General features: G+C 51.6%; 1 protein-coding gene across 4 annotated transcripts in view; it reads right to left on the minus strand.

Moving 5' to 3' along the window:
- SAMD11 (sterile alpha motif domain containing 11) overlaps positions 1–23,709 on the minus strand; it is a 125,180-nt gene that overhangs the window by 15,866 nt on the left and 85,605 nt on the right. For all 4 annotated transcript variants that reach the window (XM_052792889.1, XM_052792892.1, XM_052792890.1 and 1 more), the window contains 5 exons: positions 17,077–17,241; positions 11,197–11,347; positions 1,968–2,083; positions 1,514–1,592; positions 535–1,238 (listed from right to left, as the gene is read on the minus strand). In XM_052792889.1, coding sequence (XP_052648849.1) covers positions 535–1,238; positions 1,514–1,592; positions 1,968–2,083; positions 11,197–11,347; positions 17,077–17,241 — 1,215 coding nt within the window. The remainder of the gene's footprint in view (positions 1–534; positions 1,239–1,513; positions 1,593–1,967; positions 2,084–11,196; positions 11,348–17,076; positions 17,242–23,709) is intronic.

Raw genomic sequence — 23,709 nt, forward strand, 5'->3', positions numbered from 1 at the left:
CAAGCCACCCTGGGAAACTCTCCTTCCATTCCTTTGTCCTGCTGTATCCAACCGATCCCCACTCCCTGGAAATCTCATGAACGCAGCCCAACAGTCTTCACAGCCTTTCAGGCCACCCTTCCAGATACAATACGTCTGGCCCTTTATTTTGTAGGGCAGCACCTTGCAGCCATTCATCATTTTTGTTGCCTCTCCCTGAAGCCCCCTCTAGTTTACTGGCGTCTGTCCTGAAACATGGCTTCCAAAGAAGGCCCAAGCAATTGCAAGATCCCTTAGTCCACCATACTGCGATCTCCCTTCTTCCATGCCTGGGACTCACTTTGTCCCTGCTGGCCCTCTTTATGACCCTTAATTTCCTTCATTGCAAATGGAGTCCTTTATACTAATTAAAAGACGACGCTCGGTTCCCTACAGAGAAAAAAGAACTACAACCACACTACAGAACAGGAGGGGGGAAGAGTCCCGCTCTTAGCACACTGCAAAACATGTCACTGCTCCAGCCCATAACTCAGCGACAGGCCCTCACGCACTCACCTGCATGGAAGTACGGGCTCATTGTGTAAGGGAATCCGAAGGGCAGCGGCTGAGGTGGTGGGATGGAGGCTGGCGGGAGATATTTCACCTCGTTTTTGTTGATGCCTGGGCCAAGCAAATGGCTGGGGGACTCGGCGCTCGAGGAGCTGCAGGGGGCATTTTGACTAGCAGCCGCTTCACCCAGCTCCTTGGCCCCTTCACAGACTTTGCCTGTCTCTTTGCACTCCTTAAGCTCAGCAGCCGAGCTGCTGCTCTCAGCCTTCAGGCTCTCCGGCTTCTCGTCGCTCACATCCGCGTCGCTCTCAGAGTCCTTCATCTCCTCGTCGTTACAGTCTGGTGCCCCATCCCGCGCCCGGGGCTCTGCCACCTCCTTGGCCTCGCTCAGCCCCTGCGGCTCGGCGCGGTGGTGTGCCGATTTCCGGCTGCCCCGCCGGGGCTGCTCCTTGGGCGGCGTGGCACTGCTGGGGACGCTGGGGTTGAGGGACAGCAAGGGAGTGTTATTGTGTCGCAGCACCAGCATGGCATTCCTCCGGGAGAGCTCTTCCCGCAGCGGGTGGCCCTCGGGGATGTCGTGCACGTTACGCAGGGCCGGGTGGTCTGGGGGCAAGCCGGGGTGCAGGCTCAGGGGGTCACCAGCCAGTAGCCTTTGCCTGTGGAGATTCTCCAGCTCCTTCTGGCGGATGATCTCAGCCGACATCTCCAACCTAAATTGGGAGAGGCAGAGAGGGAGCGTCGGTGGGGGGTAGGAGGGCTCTGTGAGTAACTTGCTAACCCCCAGCCATTGCTGAACCAGAGCTTGCAGGATCAAGGTGTCACCTCCACACCCCCACGTTGTTCCCGTCGGTCTCACTTGGACACCGCTCCGTTGCCTGCGCGCAACTCATCCAACACAGCACCCCACATTACTCTGCCCGCTGCCAGGAAAGGGAAGGAAAAATCCAACCCAAGCCCAGGCAGGCTAGCCCTCTACACTCTTTACCTTGCCAGGTTTTGCTTTCGTAGCATCTCTTGCTGCCGCGCAAACATCTCTGCTTGTGCCGGCTGTAGGAACCCGTAACCTGGGGACAGGGAGAACAATACTATGGGGTTATTAATCTCAGCATTGACTCTTTGCTAACTCAGGGCCAGCTCCCCAGAGGGCTAACTGAGCAGGAAAGGGCAGCTGAGAGCTGCCTTTCTGTTCTCGAGCCTGTCTATTCCCTCACTCCCAAGGTAGTGCAGTCTGCCGCTGAAACATGGGACCAGGGAGGCTGGTGGGGATTAACAGAGAGAGCAGCCAAGGCAACCTGCTCCTATCACTGCAAAACAAGGGTGAAGTCAGCACAACGGTACCAGGGAAACACTGAAAATGTGTCTGGGCTGTTTGGCTAAAGGACAGTTTTTCACTCTACCCACTTCTCCCAGCTGACGTTAAACATTTCTTAAGCACTCACCTGGTGTCTGGCACAGAGCCGAAGGCACCCCAAGAAAAGGAGGTCTCAAGTGGGGCCCCAGGGCAATATGGGGCGCATTCTGGGGTGAAAGCAGAGGCGGTGGGTGGGATATCTCCCTGCAGAAATCAGAAAATAAATACATGTTGAAAACCTGGAGACTCCATCCACAGTGCCCAGAGGGCCCTGGCTCAGGAATAACATCCTTTCTGCAGATGACCTGCATTCTGTACCAGAGGCTGTTCTGAGATAGAAAGATGCCTGTTCACCCATACGTGAAACTTTTAAAAGGAGAGAGAAAAGACAAGAAGCAGAACCAGAAGGGGAAAAAAGCAGCCAGGACTCCATAGGTCCCACATACTTCCCACCTTGATATGTTTGCTTCCACGGCCTTTCAGCTGGGTTTTGGCTGCCCAGGGCTAGCAAAGGCAAGGCTGAAGGTGCTGCATCTACCCGTCCCGTTAGCAAGCTTGGGTTTCTATCTCAACTACCTCACAACTGAAAAAGCATTCTATATTTTGGGAACTGGAGAGTGGGTCTGGGAAGATCTGAAGGCATAACTGGCATGCCTTGCAAAAAAATCACTATCCTAGCTGGGACAAGGGGAGATCTTTAATTCTGGAGAGAAAAGCTGTAAGTCAGGCAGAGAAAAAACACAGAGAGAGGAGAGATGAGGAGCGGGATGTGAGCGGGAAGCGCCATGGGGTGGGTGGAAAGGAGTACTACCGGAGAAGGGGTGGGTGATGCTGGCCAGAACGGGTAGAGCACATGTAAGGTGGCAAGTAAGCTGGAAGAGGCAGCTTTGAGGGGTGGGGAAGAGGAAAACGCCTGGAAGCAAGGTAGGTAGCACTTGCTTGCTCACAGGGAGGGAGGGGAAGAAAAAAAAAAAAAAAAACCAAAAAAAAAACGGCAGGAAGGGAATGAGAGCCAAGGTCTCTTCCATTAGTCAAATCTGCCCTGGGAGCCTGCAAGCAAATCTCTGCTTTCCGGCTGCACGTCTCTTAATTCCTTTTGATGGCCACTTACAACATTATTACCTTCACCAGGGCATCTAGAGGCAAAGCCAAGTGCTGTGCCGTTTATTTTCATTTTACAATATCTCCCTATAAAATCTGCTTCAGGAGAGACTGGAGGGCAAGAGAAAGGGAGCAAGAAGGTGCGTGTGACTTTGCAACAAACAGACCGTATGCACAACCACGCTCCCCCTTTCAGTGGGGGAATGATGTGCAAGCGTGGGATAACGTGAGAATCCCAGCCATCCATACCCCCATCCCACACAGTTGGGGATGGATTGCCACCACGGCTCATGAAAAGCCAGACAAAGACTCTTTGGGGATGAGGTGGGCAAGGACAGGATTCCTGTCCTTCCCCTAGATCTTCCCGGTGTAGTTTTATCCTCATTCTACGCAACAGCCACTACAAAACACTGCCACACGCTGATCCACAGCGCGGAACGGGCTGAGATTCCCCTCCGAAATTCCTCCTTCTCGCTACCCCTTGTCCACCTGCCTGTCTCTGCCTCCACCCTTCCCGTCTGTCTCTACTCCCCTTCTCCCCTTCCCCTGGCTGTCTCCGTCTCTCCTTTCCTCCTCCTTCCTCCCCTAGCTCTCCTCTAAACTAATTGCACAGCTCGCTGTGTCTGGAGGAGAGCCACAGATCGATCCGTCGCTGTTGAAATGTTAATGCTAATCGTATAACCGCTCCGCCAGCACCTCGCACTTCAGTGGCAGCTCCAATTAATCTCAGGTAACGCAGCGCGTGACCTTCGGCTCAGAGCCGGGGCAGCAGCCAAGCGATGCTTATGTAATTACACCATGAAGTGTGTAATCACCTGCCCTAATCCCCGAGGCCTCACAATTAGCCGAGGCCTCGGTCGCTGGGCTGCCAAGTGCTTTGCCACCCCGGACAGCCTGCAGATGAATAACGGACAATTAAAGCGGCATGACGGGGGCTAGGAGGTGTCCGTTCGATCGTAATTAGCTGTAATCATGGGGAGACGAGCCTGGCAGACGTGCTGTTCGTTTTATAAGAAGCAATTTAGGAAATCAAGTCGCTTTTAACCATTCCATGGCCAGGCAAGCAGTGGCCGTGCCCTCCCTGCCTTTTACAGATGCAGAAAAGGGGATCCTGTATGAGAGAGAACAATGCAGGGAAGCCCCAGGTGCAGGCTGCACACAGAGAGTTCAGAAGGAAATGCTAAAAACAAAGAGAGCTTCTTGATTTTAGCCAAGAAGAGATAATCTGTGCCCAGGAAGCATACTGTTTGATGGGGATCAGGACCTGCCACTGGAAAATAAAAGGTTCTCTCTCTGGTGGCAGCCCAATGTTAATCAGAGGCTATTTTTATGCTTTAATGTTGCACTCCAGCGGCTAACTTTGATCCCTAAGGAATTCACATCTGCTCGAGACCCTGCAGTTCACTCCCTCTGTCCTCTCATCAGCTCTGTGCAGCTATCCTGCCTTTCGGGGCCAGGGATCAGCTCGTACTTTGGACTGGCCAGCGAGCGGTGTCCTGGCTGAGGAAGGGAGGATGGCGGGACAAAGCAATTGCTGTGGGACCTGATCACGCTGCCACACACACGGCTGAGCACAGCAGCCTGCAGTGGCTCAGAAGGAGCTGGAAATAGTTGTAAGAGGGGCTGTAAGAAATGCATCAGGAGCGACTTTGAACGTGAGAGGTCAGTCGCTGCTTATGTTACACACACGACGCACGCTGGGTATGAGTCTAAAGGTTTAGAAAATTCAGAGAGACACATTTACACTTGCTGTCATCATGCCTGCCCGACACAGCAGACCACACGGAGACCCCAGAGTTGTTCTCTCAGCAACGCTGGAGCTCTCCACCAACCACGCGCGTAGGGCAAAGCTGCTGGGTGAGGCCAGATAAACAGGACCAGCCAAAGGTCTCGCAACTGGCCCTGTTACACCCGAGGAGTACGAAGCCTGAAGTCAGAGAGGAGGCTGCATACGGCCAAACAAGAAGGAGTCATTGCACCTCTCCTGCCATCCCCCCAATGGCTCAGCATCAGTCCGAAGCAGAAGATAACTTCGAAGGAAAGCAGGTATGCTCATAAATATTCAGGGGACAAGGGACTCTTCTCCCTGCAGGTAGACTGATGCTCCCTAGCTCATGCTGCAGAGCCCCAGAGGAGCAGTGCTTCACACTGCCTGCCTTACCACAAAGGGCAGATGCTTTCCGTCGTCCCACGAGCCCAGCCTCCTGGCAGTCCAGGCGGGGAACCTGTTGGAGCCTGCCACTGCTCCCTTCCAGCCCATCTGCCTGATCCTTGGCATGGAAACCTGGCACACGAGGGAGGGAGTACGACCAGGTCGTGTCCTGGCACAGAGCTGGGAAGCCCTCCCAGGCTGCCTGGTACAGATACAGCCAATTACTTCCAAGCAAGCTTGGAAATGAACTGGCAACCCCGGAGTAAAAAGTCCCAGAGACCTTAACAAAGACTACCGTGCTTTTAGGCAGGCGTGCACCAAAACACAAATCCTTGCATCCTTTCTCAGGTATGTACCAGCCTTCAAGCCCCCATTAATTTCCTTCCTCCTTTTCTTCCATCTCCAGGTAAGGGCTGAATTACAGTCCCATACTCTGAGAATGTGAATTTAGCCCTTGGCAATTACATCTGATAAGCCTCATCCTTACCTTGCAGAGAGCAATTCTGTGTTACTGCATATTCCTCCCCTCACCCCCCCCTTTTTTTTTTCCCTAATATGCCAGCTGGAGGCTTGTGAGCAGGGTATTAGGGGATTTGCACTGCATGCTGCTAAATTTGATATGTCCTTTAACAGGAGACAAATGGTTCACAAGGCTTAAAAAGTATCGACTTTTCTTTAACAATAAGCACTAATGGCCTTCAAATAATCAATATTTAAAGTCATTATGGGGTTACACATTATACTGTTAAAACCAAGCCTTTCACTTTAACCCCATCATATCCTCCCAAGCCCAGAGTAGCGCTCCCCCCTGACTCACTCCAAGCTTAAAAGGAAGGCTTGGAGCACAGGCTGTGACTGGAGATGTGAGAGGGTCAGGAAATGCAGATTGAAACCGGCAAGGCATGGAAATAAATTTAGAACGGATGGAAGGGGGGGGGGGGGGGGAAGAATGCATGAAAGGTCTGCTTTCTTCTGCTTTGCATTTGATAGGAAGAGACACTTTAAACCTGAGGTAATAGGCAAGCAGCACACAGCTCCTTGCTGGTTCGCCATCCGCAGACACCGTCTGTGCCAGGAAGGGAAAATAAATAAAATGAAAGGGCTTTCTAAAAATGGTGTTTGGGATTTCCAGGCAGAAAGAGACATGTTGCTGCCCTAGAAGGGCAGCGCCAGTACAAGGCTTGGACACAGAGGGGGTCTGGTTTATGCTGCCAGGGGAAATCACTCCCTCAAAATCCAAACTGGTGCTAAAATCAAATTAGTTAAATCAGGTCAAGCTCTTTGGCCTTTGCTCTGCATAACATTCAGCCAGCCGGGATCTGGTGAGGAATCCTCCCAGTGCAACTATCAGAGAAAGAGGGATACAGCATTCAGAGCAGAGAGGGGGATGCGAGGCTGGGGTAGGTAAGAGTAGGAGACAGAATGTGCCCAAGGTGCACAGGAGCGAAAAGGAAAGCCTCCGCAACGCAGCGGGGAGGAATTAGGTGGTGAAAGAAAAAAACGGTAGCAACAGCAGATGGGAAGAACGCAATCCAAAAATCCTTGCTGCGTATTTCAGGCACATCTTTGCACAGAGAAAGGCCTCTGGCTGATGCACAATGTTTGTCAGCTTTCTGCAACAGAAGGGCAACGAGTGCATCTTTGAGACTCCGCGGCTCCCACTCCCAGAACACTCTAGCCAAAGGGCTCGGCTTCCCAGGACCCCAGCAGATCAGGATGCTGATGACACCTCACACAGGCAGTATTTCTTGCTCCTTGGCATTCCTCCTGCCTTCACCCCATAATTGCCTACGGTCCCAGAAGATGAATTGTGTCCCTAATGCTTCTTATAGACAGTACCAGAGACAGCCGAATGCTATTACCAAAGTACCTGCCTCAACACTTGCCCTTTCTCTGACTATAAGCTGCCTTCTCCCTCTCCTGTGAGAGAGGGGCAGGTTCTCTCACACAGACGCCCCGCCATATACGCATGTGAACAAGCTCCTAGGAACTCATAACACAGAACTGGTGCATCCTATTTAGCCAACAAGCTTCACCACACTGATCACGCTGTTAAGCGGCTTGTCCAGCCTAGTCTGAGCACCCGTGCAATGCCTTCCGTTTGCAGGGTATAAAAGTTTTTCCTTGAAGTGGGGGGGAATGCAAGCGTTCCCTAGGCTTCACACACACTAGCCTGCTCTGTGAGAAGCAGCCCCCTCAGTTCAGGAGTACTATCAGGAGCAAGTTCTGCAGCATGTACCAGGAAATGAGCACCTTGGGTAAGAACATGCCAGGCTAAACGACCCCAGCAAAACCAAGTACACTGCCAACAAATTTTGGAGACAAGATCCAAGGAGTAGGATCCAAGCGACTCTGCATCTCTGCAGGGCACAGCCACCTGCCACTTTTGCAGGAGACACAGCAGTTTGGAGATGGGAAGTACTCCAGGCTGGAGTAGTTACAATGACACCTTCTAGTTGTACCCTTTCCTCTTCCAAGTCTTTTTATAACACTGAACTCAAGCATCTTTCCAAACAAACCACCAGGTCCTGGCGCTCTATAATCCAAGTCTGAATCAATCTAGAGAAGGATCTAGGAAACCAAAACCATGAAACCAAATGGATTCTCAAGCCTGCAGCCTGAGTCTACTTTTGGCAAGACGTACCACTTTTACTAACTCTTTTCAACAGATGAGGAAGCTGGAGCAAAGAGGTGAAGGGACCACTACTCCGCTAAAAGGACCTTGGAACCTGGTCCAAGAAAATCCATATTCAGGGTGTCTGTGTGCACACGTGTGTGTGTTATCCCCTTCAGAGCCAGTACCCACCTGCCTGCCTTGTGGTTAGTATCATTAAACATACCAGCCTGTTTCTGACCAGCAAAGATGTATGCTAACTAGTTGACAAATGTCTGAACATACCTATCTTCCCAAGTATTCCCTAGCTCAGACTCATCACCCACCTTTTCACACCTGAGAACTGGAAAACTGCATATATAACTCCCACTAGCAGGCAAAGGTCTCTGCATTCCTGTCTTTGCAAAAACAGCAGCACTGCCCTGATAAATAAAACTGGGTCACCAGCATGGGGTTCTTCCCCCTTGCTTTGCCAGACTTAATGGCTGAAGTCTGGGGTGGCTAATTATTCTTGCCCACAAAGCTGCTGCACTTGAGAGCTGACCTGATCCCCACAGATCTCCCGATAGGAAGCTGAAATGGAATTTTAACACCATGCCAAACAGTTCACATCCCCCTGCATCATGCGTTATTACTTCTGCTCCTGGGAAAGGAGATGCCGTAAATCTACCTACAGTTTGCCTATGTACGCAAGCCAGCTTTCTCCATTGCCTTCTCCTCTGTCAGTGCCTACCTGAACCTTTTAAAATTTCTATACCTTTATTATGAAGGTGCACAGAGGCTGCTTTGATTTACCCTGCTGACAAAGACCATGGCAGCCAAGTACAAAACCCAAGGCTAACAGCAACAGGGAGAACAGAAGGGAGAAATTAACCCATACAGTGCTTTACTGCTTTACAATACATGGCCACCGCTTCTCCTGGCATACCTAAAAGTGTCTGCGGTGCTTTGGCAAAACAGCAAGAAACAGTTTGCACGTGACAGCTCCAACCAGGCCATTTCTGAGTGGGAGCAGAGTGATACATGCTGACCTTTAGTGACACTCAGGTGGCTGCAGACCTCTAAGGAGAAAATAACGATCGTGTGAACTAATGTCAAGCAGACTTACCAAGTCATAACTATGGGGCATAGTTGTAGCTTCCCCTTTCCCAGCAGGACTCCCCAGCTCTGCTAACCGAGGATTATCACACCTGAGAGCCTGGCCAACGAGACAGGCCACACAGGGCCATATCACACCCTCCTTGGGGGAGCAGATAGCTGCAGAAAAACCAGGCAGTCTGGTCTACCATGCCTTAGCATGGTGGAAGAAGGAAGCACGGGACGTGCCCAGCCAGGCCCACCACGGTGATGTTTCACGTGGTCTGTCTCAAAGCTCCTTGGAGAACTAGCGTGCCCAGGCATTTAGAGCAGGTCCTGTATGTACGGTCTGACACGGGAGCAGTGCGGGAAAACAAAACCGGAGCTGATAACGTGCTATGAGCCATGTTTCAGTCTGCAAACTCTTGGACAGAAACAAGGCTCCAGAGTATATAGCACAGAGAAAAAGACAGCTTCTTTGTTTTGTTCCCACCAACACAACTACAGGCTGGTCCTGCTTATAGGCAAATAACTAGACCTTTACAAGCAGGTGCAAATATCCTTGCTCCACGCAACACGCCACATTATACTGCTCTTTGAACCAAGGTGCTCAAAGGCCTTCTCAAACGTGAAGTGCAACCTGCTTTCAAAACGAGAACCACTGTCACTGTGCAGTAGGGGAAACTGAGACACAGAGCGACTCCTGCAAACTCAATCCAAGGTCCCACAGGTATTTCTCTCAACATCAAAGGCAGGTTGTGCCCCTACGCGTTCCTTTCCCCCACCTCACCTCACCAGGATTTCCCTCTCACTGATGCCAGTGCAACTCTTGGCAGGGCTACTTGGAGAACTGAATAGAGATGAGAAGTAGCGGTCTTCTCCAACTGTTAAATCCTGGTCTTCAGTCTCTGTCCCCTGACCTAGCAAGTAACCTCTCTCTCCCTCCCATAACTGGGGAGGAACACTGGCCCCAACTCCAGTCCTCTCCTTAAACTGCCAGATAACACCCTCTTCCCAAACGATTTAACACTTCTTGGCCTAGCCCAGCTCCAGTAGGTAGAACACCTGCCTGGCAGTGGCAAGTACCTCTGGATTTGATACATATCTAATTCCTTTTCAATTTGCCCCTCCTACGTGCAACACCTCCCCATAAGCAACCTCCACCCTTCCGTACGTGCCTTTTCAGCTAGGCCTCCGGCTGGCCTGGCACTTCTCCAGGCCACACATAGCTGGAAAAATTTTCCTGATGACTGGATGCACTGAAACTCGTCTATCTCTGCATTCCTCGCAGGTCTGCCTACAATCCACATGGACTGGGCTGGATTTTATTAGGTGGGTTAGCCAAAGTACACCCTGTAGGAGAAAGGTTTACCAGGTCTGCCCAGCCCCTACATATTGCAAACCCACTGGTCAGAAAGAAGGGAAAAGAGACAGGATCTCCAAGGCTATAAATGGGGGGGTGACTTTGAACTCAACACATACATATGCATGCTCTAGAACTAATATTGCAGCCTGCTGCCTGTCCCCACCCCAAGATGAAAGCCAAGAAAGTCTAGATACTAGACCCTTTCACGGTTTGACCCGTGATACCCAAAGCCTTTGCATCCCCGTGGCTGCCAGGCCCTCTCCCGCCTCTGCTATCCTTGTCAAAAACGCACGCAGCTTTAATTTAATTTCCTTCTGAAGTTCTTGATTGCAGAGGGAATGGCTTATGGCACAGAGCAAGATAAATGAGCTAGAATTTCCTGGCGTGGGGGAGGGAAATCAGCTTTCCAGCACTCCTATCAGTGATAAAAGGCAAGCCATACCTCCTTCTTCCTTAAAAATTTCTTCTCTTTCTATTCCATCCCAGAGCATTCATTCTCTCTGATTACCTGGGGATGCTATAAAACGCGAATTCGACCATCTTAACTTGCTCTGTGCCAAAGAACAGCTTAGAGTCTAGCATCTGCTCTGGAGATCCGAGGCAGGATTGGGACGGCTCCCACCAGCCAGCCAGTCTCCAACCTGGATGCGAACGTGCACAAGCACAAATCACCCCCGCTTTGCGTACAGACACCCCAGCATGTGGCAGCCGCACACGCAGAACCACGCTTTTGCACCTGCACAACGCCCAAGGGAGACGTTAACACATTACCGGGGCAAATCCAATCTGCCCACCCCCATGAGCATCGCTACCCTCACCCAGGCGCACCCCTCTGCCCCGGACCCTTACAGCACCCATGCACACACCTTTCCAGACCGCCTCTGAGGGTGCCCACCGGTCCGAGAGCCCCCCCCCGCTCCCCGGCCGGAGCAAACCCCGCCCCGGGGCGTGGGTGAAGGCACAGCCGGCCCTTCCCCGTCCCCGGCGGAGCCGCCCCCCCGCGGTACCTCTCGGGGAAGTGGGTGTCCCTGTGCTGGGGGAGGCCCTGCTTCCTCCGCTGGCTGGAAGAGTTGCTGGCCGAGGGGATGTGCGCTTCCATCGCGCCGGGGTTGCGCGCCGCTGCCGCCGCCGCCACCTCTTGCCGCGCCCGGAGGAGATCTGGGGAAGAGGGAAGGGATGAGCTGCTGCCCGGTACGGGCCCCGACTCCCACCCCCCCCCCCGCCACCCAGGACCCAGGGACGGACGGAGGCACCCACCACCCGCCCACCCTCCGCCGCGGGCGTCGCTCCGGGCTCCCCGCCTGCAGCCGCGCACCGCCGCAGCCGCCGGGCGGCACGGCTGCTCCGGGGCTGCTCCGGGGCTGCTCCGGGGCTGCTCCCGGCTCCCCGCGGGCAACAGGGCTGCTGCCGTCCCGTCCCTCCCCGCAGCCCCTCGGGCGACAGCCTGCTCATTTGTTCGTCGTTCCCGTCCTCCCCGTCCTCCCCCCCCCCCGCCATCCCCCGTCTCCGCGGTGCGGGCAAGCTGTCAAGCTCCGGGGAGGCGGGGGAAGGCGGCCGGCCCTGCGGTTCCCCTGCCCCGGGCTGCCCCGGGTACTCACACGGCAGAGCGGGCTCTTAGCGGGATCCGCCTCCGCCGCCAAGGGAGTTTGGCAGCGGAGGAAATTGTGCAACTACGGGAGGGGGTGGATTGCTGTTTAATTGCCTTCCTGTTGGAGGGAGGGAGGAAGGAGGGAGGGAAAAAGGGAGGGAAGGATGGATGGGGGGGGGGGGAAGACAAAAAGGAGAGGGAGGCTTTCCCGAGCCACCCGCCTGCCCCCCTCCTCTCCCTGGGCGCGTAGCCCCGGGCCGCGGCTCGCCCGCACACCGGGGGCGGCACCTCCCAGTCCCCCAGGAGAGCGGCGGCGGCCCCGGCACCTGCCCCGGCCCCGCCGTGCCCAGCGGGGAGGGGAGCTGACCCGACCTGCTACCGAGAAGCCAGCCCCGTCCCTCCCACCGGCCGGGAGCAGCCGGCCCCGGCCCGCGGCCATCCGCAGGGCCCCCCCCCCCCCGCCCCAAACCCCGGGGGCCGCAGGGTTGGCCGCGGGCAGCGCTCTGGTTTGGGTGTCCCTCCTGCCAAACCACAGCCCAGCATCTTCCGCTGTCAAGCTTGCTCTGCCCCAGCATCTCCCGCTGCTGCCGAAAGCAGGGGATGGGGGGCCGTTTCCCCGGGTGGCTCCTACCCCCTCGGCCTCCCCCCCACTCACCTGGCCGGGGAGCACCCATGTCTGCTACCAGGTACAGCCTAGCAGTGGGGCCGCAGCACTGCAGAGCACCAAGGGCTGTTTTCCTAAGCATGGTGACCCCCCCCAGCCAGCCATCAGGAGCCCCCCCACCTGGGCAAGGGGTGACAGCTGGCCCTGGCAGGTCTGTACCCACCTAGCACAGCTCTGCTGCAGGGAAGTAAAGGGCTGGGCCACAGAGCAGATGAGGATGGGGTACAGAATGGGGCCCCTTCCAGCCTGAGGGACAACACTTTCATGAGACCATCGGCTGCAGGTCGGAAAGAAACGCACCCCTCGTTAAACCTGCATTGCCGCATTAGCGTTGCGGAACCCTCTACCTATTACACAGGCGGATTGTGCAACGACAGGTTGTACACACGTATAGTCTTTCCAGGGTGGGTGTCAGCGTAGACAAGCTGCCCACGCAAGTGCCGTGCGATGGACAACGCAGGCATGGCCAGATACACCACAAGCACACGTTAACGGGGATCACAGCGTACTCCAAGGAAGAGCAGGCGAAGCAAGTACAGCTGGCTTGCTATTGCACTGGCCTTCTCAGGGAACAATGCAGCTGGACGGACCTATGAGAAGGTCTAGTGATACCCACACCAGCTGCACTGACAGAGGCTACTCTCTCACAGGTAAGCATCAGGAGTCCCTTAGTTCCTACACCTATTTGAAAACACCCTATACGCAACTTGCTTATATCCCACAACAAAACCTCTGCTGCCATTCACACCATACACAGGAAACACACACACACACAGATGCACACTTAGAGGAAACCTCCTTCGTACACTCACTGTGTACCACTCTGCAAAAAGAAACCAAAACACGGCTGGGGAGAGGAGGAGGGGAAGATTTATCTTAATGAACACACACCGGTCAGGATCAACTCGCATATTGAGATTTCAATCCGCTCCACATCCAGCAGCATATTAGTCCTCCCCCCACAACTGATCATAAAGCTAGGTTAATGTAAGAGTGTTGCATGACCCTGGTAACCATACACTTTCCATCTCCTTGCCTTCCTTTATACCACCATGCTGTTTTCCTTTGGTTCTGGAAATCCCAGCCATCCATATTCCTATTAGCCCCAAGACATGCCCAGCCCAGCTTGAGCTTCACCAATCGCTTCATCAAATAATTTGATGATGGTCGGGGCTGAAGCCCCATGGTGGGACTGCAAGCGGGAGTGGAAACGCTAATACAGCTGCTATTTTTGCTGGCAGTAAGGAGGACGTTGGTACCTGAACATTTCTAGCTGCATTCACGCACACACAATCCCCATCCCCACGCCCCCAGCTGCGGGGACAAACATTAAAATGACGTACAATTTTGAACTGCAAAAGTACGTACAAAATAGTGAAACAACAAACCCCATCAGATCGCACATAAAAAGCCTAGAGAATTCTGCGAGCCAGGCACCGTGCGCCTTCAATGTTTATAAATTAATTATCTGAAAAACCCAGGTCACTCCTTATTGCCACAGTGCCTGTAATTTAGAAGTCTGGCACGCAGCCAATTCCAGAAGCCGCATTGATCCTGAATGACCGCAACAACCCCCCACACGCACACCCTCTCCTCTCCTCTTTCTCTCCCCTCCTTCCCTCCCCTGCGTCCCTACCCCCTCACACAGCCCCCCCCGAGGATCTGTTATTTACAATCCTGCACTCTGACAGTTGGGAAATCAGATTGATTGACAGCGGGACGCTGGCGGATGGAGGTTCCAGGCACGCAGACAGACTGAATTCAGAATGTGGGATGAATGCCACTGGGAGAATGGGGGCGGAGGAGGGGGGTTGAAAAGCAATTAAAAAAAAAAGATTTCTAAATTATTAACATTTTTTAAATTATTAATGTTATTGGTGCCTCCGTGTGAGCCCGCAGATAAACTGCGCTTTGTACTGGCACTAATAATTTATAGCCCAACCAGAGCCCTGTGGTGTGGAGACAATCCAAAATACACGAAGTTTTGTCTTGTCAATGTTACACCAGAGAGTCTGTGCAGACTCCTTTTCTCCCCCTGCCCACCCCAAAACCTCAGTGTGACCCCTCACCTAACAAATGCTGATGAGACAATTTAATCATAACCATAAAAAAAATACGTCAGGCTTTTAATGTAATGAGCTACTTTGCTCATTACATGGGGGGAGAAGGGGGTGATACCAGCTGTTCTGCAGCACACACTCTGCCTGGATGTGCATGTTCCGCATGTCCAGCAGCCATCCGGTGCCCGGGTTAAGTGGTCTATCATGACCGTCTGCTACAATACCAGTACACATAACACGTTTTGTGACGAGTACATGCTCTGTTGTATTCAACATGGTCTACGCAGACCTGCACGTCATGGACGAATATTCAGCATTTGCGTGTCTGCATGTGTTACCCTTTTGTGCACGATGCATGTTATATACTGTCCGCTCGCGTACCATGCCTGTGTTCACTGCATGTACGTGTGGAAACTCCAGCCCTACGGTGCATGGCTTTGCCCCGTACCTATGTACCATGCTTGCAGGAGCTCTGCATCTCTGTAAAAGTCTGGGACAGCTGAACACCACACCCAGAAGCATGTGCCCTATTCACAACGGTGTGCCTCAGCACAGGTTTACGCCATGGCTTTGCTGATAAGCAAATCCTTACTCCACAGCGAAAGGAATCGCCTTCTTGCCCCCAGAGAAGCCAATCAAATCAAACAGAGTGGAAAAGAAGACAGCCTCTTCATTAACCTAACAAGGAGCCCTGGGGATTCACACTCTAGACTGGAGATTCTGCTCCAGCTCTTGCTGGATGCTTCGCCGATGTTGCTCGCGCTCCTCCCGTGGATTACCCAGGCAGGTACGTGTCAGCACACCACGCCTTGGGTAGAAAGCGGCAGAGGGGCTACGGATTCCTGCATACACTGCTTTTCAGTGACGCTTCAACCCTCCGCTTCCAAGACTGGAACGGCATCACCTCTTCCATCTCCCTGCCTTTGCCCAAGCCAGACAGCGGAGTTAACTTCCCTCACTCCTGCATCAGAGGAGTCGGGTACAATGCACGGCTTTACTCTGGACCAAGCCGAGGCAGCGCCAGCAGGCTTTGCTTGCCTGAGGGAAGGTGAAGTGGGCTGAGGGGCCTTTAGCCTGCAGAGGGATGCTTGTGGCTCCTGCGCTCTGCCAAGCGGTTCCCAGGGCAGGACCTGTAACTGCCTAGTGCCCCCTTTAGGCACAGCGCAGGATGCTGCAGCCGAGCTGGATACAGCCAGCTTCCTCCACAACCGAGGCAAAACCTAACAGCAATCCTTCAATTCACACAGGCCCCGTTAGATCCTGGTGCTGCAGGACCCTTACCCCCTCAGGACACCAGTCCAGCCCCAGGACAAGGCAGGAGCAGCGGACAACGGTATCTCTTAATGAGGAAGCTGCTTCAGGAACAGGTTTTAGATTTTCCCCTCCTTGCATTAACATAACTGTACAAGCGCCAGCCTCCTTTTAAAGAGCAGAATGGCAGCATCTTCCCTTGAACGTGGATATTAGTGCAGAAATACTTCTGTGCTGCTAAAGCCTAGAAACAGCAGACAGGCAGGTACAGAGGCACAATCTGCAGTGCACACAACAGGCCTTAAATAAAGAAGGACCCGGGGGGGAGCTCAGCTATCCCTAGTGCCCAGCTCAACCTCAGAGGACCACATCATCCTGGGAAGGTCTGGGGACAATTTTTTAGTGCTGGAAGCTACAGGGTCCTTAAGGCAATGCTCTGAGGAAGCCCTCATCAAGTGAGCATGTACTGGGTATGAAGAAGTTCTCTCCCTTTCAGCAACCCTTTCCCTCGCTTTTCCACAGCGTATCTGGTTTCAGCTAAGTGAAGGACCAGATCAATCCTTAGTGATGTAAACATAATTGCTTTCAATAGATGACACCATGGATGAACCTGTCCCACTGACTTCAGCATTTGCCTGCTAAGCTGTCTTCATTGCAACTTAGCTTCATCTGCATATTTTAATTGTCCGTAAAATCGTAAGACATTTAATTCTCATTAAGGTGAAAGGTCTTTAACACCAATTTACGCTATGTCTGTGTGTAGCAACTACTGCAGAAACTTTCTAAACCTAGCACTATCAATGCTTAAGTAAATCCTGCAACAACGTCTTGCTGTTTGAGATCCCATCACTAAATGGCAGGAGCATCTGGCACTGCCTACATCTCACAACCCCCCTGCATTATGCCAGCACTCGCTTCCCTTGCTCCACACTATAACCCAAGACACATACCACAGATTCTGAATTTTCAGATTGACATGAGCTCTTAAAACAAAGGAAGGAAAGGACCCCCCCCACCACCATTGCAAAACACACGGTAGTGATGTTGCAGCTAATCTATTCCGGTAAACAAATGCGTAGCCCGCACAGATAGCTACAGAAGGTATTAGCATTTATAGACGGCTGAGGGTAGATGCCCCCACAGAGATGGTGGGAGAAACGGTCTGTAAGATACTCTTTAGCACCACCTGTATCCATTGCACGATAAACAGGCAACACTGCGGCCCATAAATCCTCCTCATGTGCACACGGGGGTTAGGGACATATTACGAGACTTATACCAAATGGCAAAGCGAGTCCCTTCTCCTGTTTGTAAGAGCCTGTACCTCCATGGCTGGGCACTGCCATGCTGTTGGCCAGCTGGTAGAGACGTTGTTGCTGCTGCTCTTCAAACGTGCCGTGTTCATTCAGTGCTGACATCATGCGTCTATAGTGCTCCTCTGGGGTCATCTGAGTCACCGAGTCCTCAAGCAGAGGCGTGTGGGAGTTTTCTGAAGAGCAGAAAGGTATGGTCTTTTTTCCAGAAAGAAATACAGTGCAAAATCACATAAGTATAGGGAGAGTGCAAAAGAAAGAGAAAGGGAGGTAGAGGGATATTACCACAATTTTGCACAACTCTCTAGTATACCCACTGAACTTGATGTACCAAGCTGCCAAATGCAGCCGCCCTTGTGCTCCAAGATGTACCATTATATCTGGTCAAGACACACCTACAACCTGCTAAACCTCCAAACACGGGCACACTTATATACAGGAAAGTCTACAGCTCCAATTGCCACAGCACCCAAAAAACTCATTAACAACTTTTTCTTTTTTTTCCCCCTAAAGCAACAAGCGTTGCATTATAATAACACAAAATTACCAACGAGCTCTCTACCCCAAGGTGGCAAAGAGGACAGGCAGGATGAAAAGAGTTCACCGAGTTCTCACCCTTTCATCTTAGGGGACGCGAGTTCTTTTTTTCAACTAATACCTGATCCGACACGCACCTCTTTCCCCCGCCTTTCTGAACACCCACAAGGACACAATAACACGAGAGATGTTCAAGCACCCAGCGTAGGTGATGCTGACAACCGCACAACAGACAGTGATGACAGTCCACCTGCCCAGCTCTTGGAGGGAAGTCACAAAAGCAGATTGTTTCAGATCTGTACATGTGGCTAAACAACCCGAGGCCATTAAAATTACGCCCAACGTGCCTACCTCTCCATCTTCCCAGAACGACTGCACAGCCCAGGAGGGAGATGCTTTGAGGAAGGCCCTGCCTGCTCCCTGGGCAGTAGGGAACCCAGTCTAACAATCAGGGAGATAAAACCACAGAGGTTTTGTGTTTACTGTAAGCAGAACTCAGAGAGTAATTACCTTCTCTGCCTTGGCGGTGGCTGCTCTAACACTATTTTATCTCGGATCTTCCCCACAGGCAAAACCTTTTCATTACTCGGAGAGGAACTCCCAGTAACAATCTAAACAGGGAGAAGGGAAGGGAGGGAGCGGGAAGGGCTCCCCCCATGCTGCAGTCACAAGACCACCGCTGTGTTCAGTGAATGACAAGACCACCCTACCATGTGCCCCAGATTCGTGCTCCTTCATCCACCTCATTTCGCAGAGTCCCTCAGGGCTCATGGCAGGTGACTCTGCTGCCAGACTGGCTCCAAATTCAAGGTGGTGGCTCTGAGCACAGGCCACTTACTTTACATCAGCATCAGCACTGTGACAAATATGCCGGCACCGGACATCTTGCTGGGAAAAGAGCTGTGCATCTCTCTCGGGTAAGAAAAGGCCCCTAAGACAGCTATCAGAAAAGACAGCCTGTGGCAAACAAACACGGTCCAAGAGACAAGAGTCCCTGTAAAACATGGCCCTGCCACAGTAGCTTAGGGACTGGTTCACTTCTGCCTTGGCCAGAATAAGAGGCCATTAGCGGCAAGTGCTGTCTGCCACTAAACTCGTTACACAACCAAGCATACAGGGGCTCAGATTTTGGGGATTTTGGTGGCATGTCGTAACGAAGCCACCTCCTCCCCAAAACGTAGGAAGGGCTAATGACAATAATAAAGTCTGAGCTGCACAAAGTTTCAATAAAAAAGGGTTGCATCACCGGCTCCCGAGGCAGTCTTCCTCTGCAAAAGGGAAATGACTTCAGGTCAGCCGTCCAGCTCAGCAAGGATTCTCAATCAGCATAGCAATTTGTGGCCATATCTGCAACCACTGATCTCTACCCCACTGACATGTATCTGCACCTCCGGGACCACAGGCTTCCTGTGTAAATCACAGGTTCATGGCCTGCTCCAAGCTAGCTAGTACCAGGAGCTGGGTCCCCACCCTGTACTGCGTGCATCTCACTTAGAAACCAGACCTGAAAGAGGGAGGCTGCACAAGATGACAACCATGCCATGTCTGTTCCCTCCCACTCCCTGCCTCTGGGAGCCAAGCCTGCAATACACCAGTGGAAGGAGCAGGGGGCTGGGGGACAGAATTCCCTTCCACGTCCCCTTCCCGACAAGTTACTCTGCAGGCCAGCTTCTCACATCCTCCTCCGCTCTCTTGCCGCTCCTGCCACCTCCCCCAGGAACGCAGAAGTGCACCAACTGTTTCAGTTCCCTTCTGATGCTCTTAACCAAAGGTCTAAGGAGCAAAGCCGCATGCCACAGACCTGATTTAGAAAAACACCGATTTTTTTTTTTTTCCCCCACAGCTGTGTCATTAGAGAAGGAAGGGGGGGAATAGGGGGGGATTTAATAACACTTAATTACCATAAACTCTATCCGATCAGCCGCAGAGCAGATTTCAGGTGCAAGGAGGGGAGGGAGAATGGGGGTGGCAAGGGGAGGCTAAGAGAAGGAGGAGTCCGGGGAAAGGCTGGATTTCCACACTTAAAACTTGGAAGATTTCATATGACTCAGCCAGCGATAATTCCAGCTTTGCTGAAGCTTTGCTGTCTGCTTTTGTCATTACCAGGGGGTAATGCGGGAGACTGATCTCGCCAAATCTCTTCCAGCCGCCAGGTGTGAAATGGACCCTGGCACGGTCACTGGGAAGGCACAGCCGAGGCAAGCATCTGTTGGGCCTTCACGCTCTCCAGCACGCCTCCCTGTTTGCCAAGCCAAGGGGAGCCCGTCTCTCCCACCCTACGCCAACACTGCAGGGTCCCGATGGTAGGAGCCACAGGGAATTCAGGCTGTTGGAAGACGCAGGTTTTCTGTTCAGCCTGAAGGATGCGTCATTGCTGCACAACCTTTCCACCAAGCTTTTATAAGGCTTGTCCTCCCCAAGCAATCCCAGACAAGACAGGAGCACCCAGCCTGGCCGTCTCCTCTCCTCTGCTACAACAAACCCATGACAGGCCGAGGCTCCCTTTACTGAACCACAGTAAAAGCTTAAGGAGCCTGTTGCAAAAGCATCTCACCCCAGGTTCAAAGCCAGGTCTTAGTAGCTTTAGGGTCTTTGCTGCCTGAGCTGTCGCTTGCCAGGTCAGAGAGGATCCGTGCCCACTCCCACCATATTCAGCAGTACGGGTTTGGGGGGCAGAGAATTTATTAGCAAGAATGGGGCCAAATATTGTTTCTTCATTTGGCCTAATTGGACCGCTGCCAAACCAATCAACATATGGATATTTCCCCCCCGACTCCCCCAAGAAGAGGAACAAATTAACAAAGGCTAGATCTGAATTGCTTAGCTGTAGTCCAGCTCCGGTTCTGGTCTACTTCGTTAACCAAAGATGCAGTAAGATTTTGTTTTGTTTTAAATGATCTACAATAGCAAAGAAAAGAGAATGGCAGAAGGAGCAGCGTATGAGCTCATCAGCCCGCCCCAGGGGGTGAGTGCAATATTGTTCCCTACGTGTGTTTTCCAGCACTTGGTCCAGTCTAGTTTCAAATCTTCCCAAACGATGAGGCTTCTACCAGATTTATTTTTCAGCAGTTCAAATAGGAACCAAAATACTCTTACTGATTTTCTATTTTTGCAACCGTTCAGTTTTATTTCATATCTCAAGGTATCGGAGAAGCAGATCTCCAGACACGCTGTTGCCGCAGGAGCGAGGGTTTTACTTGGGGAATTGTCTCCCGGGGAGAAAGCTTCCTCCGTGACCTGCCAGCACAACCCTCGCTCCGAGCCTCTGATATGCTCGCATTTCCATATTAGACGCGAGAACGTTCTGCTCTGTTTGACAGCAGTGCTGGCGCGGCCCTGTTTCCACTGAGATAGGGCTCTCTTTTGATCTCCGGTGTGAACACTGAGAGCATTGGGGAGGGGGGAAGGGAAGGTTACTGCTTCCCCGCTGGAAGGGTTTCCAGCCCTACAGGTGTTTTTTCACTCAGTCAGAGAGAAGGAGTGATTTACTTGGCTGCCTCTGTTCTCCTTGCCTTGTCAGGCACAGCCACAGCAGCACGAGATGTGCCGCGGGCACGGGGTCACTTCTCCTCCTCAAAAGGCTGGTTCAGAGACAATGCAGCTGTGCCCTGAGCAAGAGCTGCATCCAGGGCCAGCGTGCAACGGAGAGGGGGACAGTCCCCACCTTGAGCTGTGCACCACCACAGGAGAGTGCAAAAAGCGGAGGACCAGCACCCGCACAAGGCACAATGCTGGGCCGGAGAAAAAGGAAAGGTGCATCCCAGGGAGACGCTGCAGAGCTGGCTCCTACCAGAGGACACCGTGGGGCTGCACAGGCTACAAAACTCCAATTGGTTCTTGTTTTCCTTCCAACTCCTAAATCACAAACTGCACGCACAGCATCTGGGTCCCAGCCAAGCTTGGGGCTCTAGCACAATCTCACACTTTACAGCACTACTCTACAGCAGCAGTTCCCAAATTCCAGGTAACTAGCCACTAGGGTCCACTGTGCTTGAAAATGGCTTGTCACACAATGCAGATCCTTCTGTTTCCAACCAGTTCCTTAGTACAGAGCTGGGAACACAGGGATCATTTCTCTCCCAGCCCTCCATGGTACCCACGCCACCGGAGCACTGCCTGACCACCAGCAGGATGGGAAGTCTCCTGGGAGTTCTCAGCTGCAAGGTGCTCTCACTGTTTGCGGCTTAAGACACAGAAACACTGGCTATAGCCCCTACTTTGACGCCCTTTTCATAGATAAAGGCCCCAAAAGCACCAAAGTCTCTGCCCCTATTCAGCCCCTCGCTATTCTGACGGTAAGCACAGCCTAGGCTTAAAATGCTTGCCACCATGTTGGAGAGAACAGGGGTTCCCCAATGATCTAATATAATAAATATCAGGTAACATGGGAGATTAGTAAAAGGCCCAGCTCAGAATTTCCATTCTGTCGCACACTCTTTTAAAGGGCAGGGAAGGCTTTCTGAGAAAAAAGTGGGAGTAGAAAATGAAAGTTTGCTTTTATTCAGGGCTTCCTAGGAAGCCCTCTCTTAACGAGCTGGGGGAATCCCCGAATCATTCAGAGTTAAGGAGCAGTATTTAGATCCCGAGTGCACACTGCAAAGCCAAGGGCTGCTTATCTGCCTCACACTGCACTCAACCCACTCAACTAAACAAAAATGGTGGGAAGGCCAGAGGAAAGAAACAGAATGGGATCGTTTGACCCTGCTGCTCCCATCCAAAAACATCAATTTGTGCAAGTTCAGCCACTTTATTAGGGTGAATCCAAATGCAATAGTTTGGTTTCAGATGGCTTGATTAAAGTTTAGCCCATTCTCAGCCAGGCCACATAGGTTGCTGCTACCTGGATTCAGTTCCTAAGCATGCACTGTCTTGGAATTACAAAGGACACAGACTCAGCAGAAACAGCAAAGATGACAGCAGGTGTATCAAGTGTGTTACAGGAGTCTCATGCCCCTATATAACAAATGCATTTCAGAATCTATAGAAGCATCCTGCTGGAACTTACCTGCGCACATCTACTAGAAGCATTTCAAGGATAACAGGAATAGGGCAGATGAAAAAAAATCAAGGAAAACAGGTAAAGAGTAGCAGTATACAGGGTTCCTCTTTATACCTTTCAGAAAAGCACAGTAAAAAGCTAAAGCACTTCTACTTGTATTAAAGAGTTAACAGGCAGGAGAGGGTTACACGAAAGAAAAGATTTAGTATGTTCTTGGGTAGTGTTAGCAATATTATATATTAAGCGACACTAGCATTCAACATCCTCTCAGTATGCTGCCTTTCAGATCATAATTTGGGGACAAGGAGTCAAGAAGAGACAATATACAGGAACATTATGTGAAATTAGGATGCAGTACAGGTCCCTACAATATATCTTTATATAGCATAATATAAGGTATGCAGTTTAAGAAGGCTTCAGGACAAACTGCTACAAAAAGTCCCCCTTGAGATTCCCTGAATTGGTTATTGAGAATATACACCTTGGAGAGTCTCAGCTGCTGGACTCCAAACCCATGAAACAGGATCTAGCTTCAGACAGCTAGTCTGCTTTTATTTTTTTATTTTTTTTAGTGGCCAAAGACTGCAGTTAGGCACAGTGATCAAGATGGGTATTACTGACAGCTAATTAGTTTGAACTTAACAACAAAGCCTTTAAGTGAACGGCCTGCAAAACCTCATTTAAGCAACCTTGAGACAAACTCATTAACTGCAGGCTCCATTACCCATTCCACTTTACCAGTCATAAAGAAAGTTTAAAAATCATGTTTATAGGAAAGAACCTTAAGACAAATCAGGAGATTAAAAAAAAAAAAAAAAATCCCTATAAAGAGAAACCTTCTGCAGATTCCATCTCTATAGGAACAGTGCCATAAATGCATAAGAAAGAACTAGGCAGCCCTCTTCTCCCTGCTAGGCTCCTTTTTTTCCCTTTAAAGGAACAGATGCCAGCATGATAAGCCTGTGTGTATCTTTTATATTAAACATGTAATCAAGACATTCTGCCTGAAAAGTAGAAACACCCCTAAAATCCACCTCAAAAGCTGCAGCTTGCCTTTTTTAATCATAAAGCAATTATTCTAATTAAGAGGCAATCCCCTTCTCACACT

This window comes from Harpia harpyja, chromosome 7 (assembly GCF_026419915.1).
Source record: "Harpia harpyja isolate bHarHar1 chromosome 7, bHarHar1 primary haplotype, whole genome shotgun sequence".
Lineage (NCBI taxonomy): Eukaryota > Metazoa > Chordata > Aves > Accipitriformes > Accipitridae > Harpia > Harpia harpyja.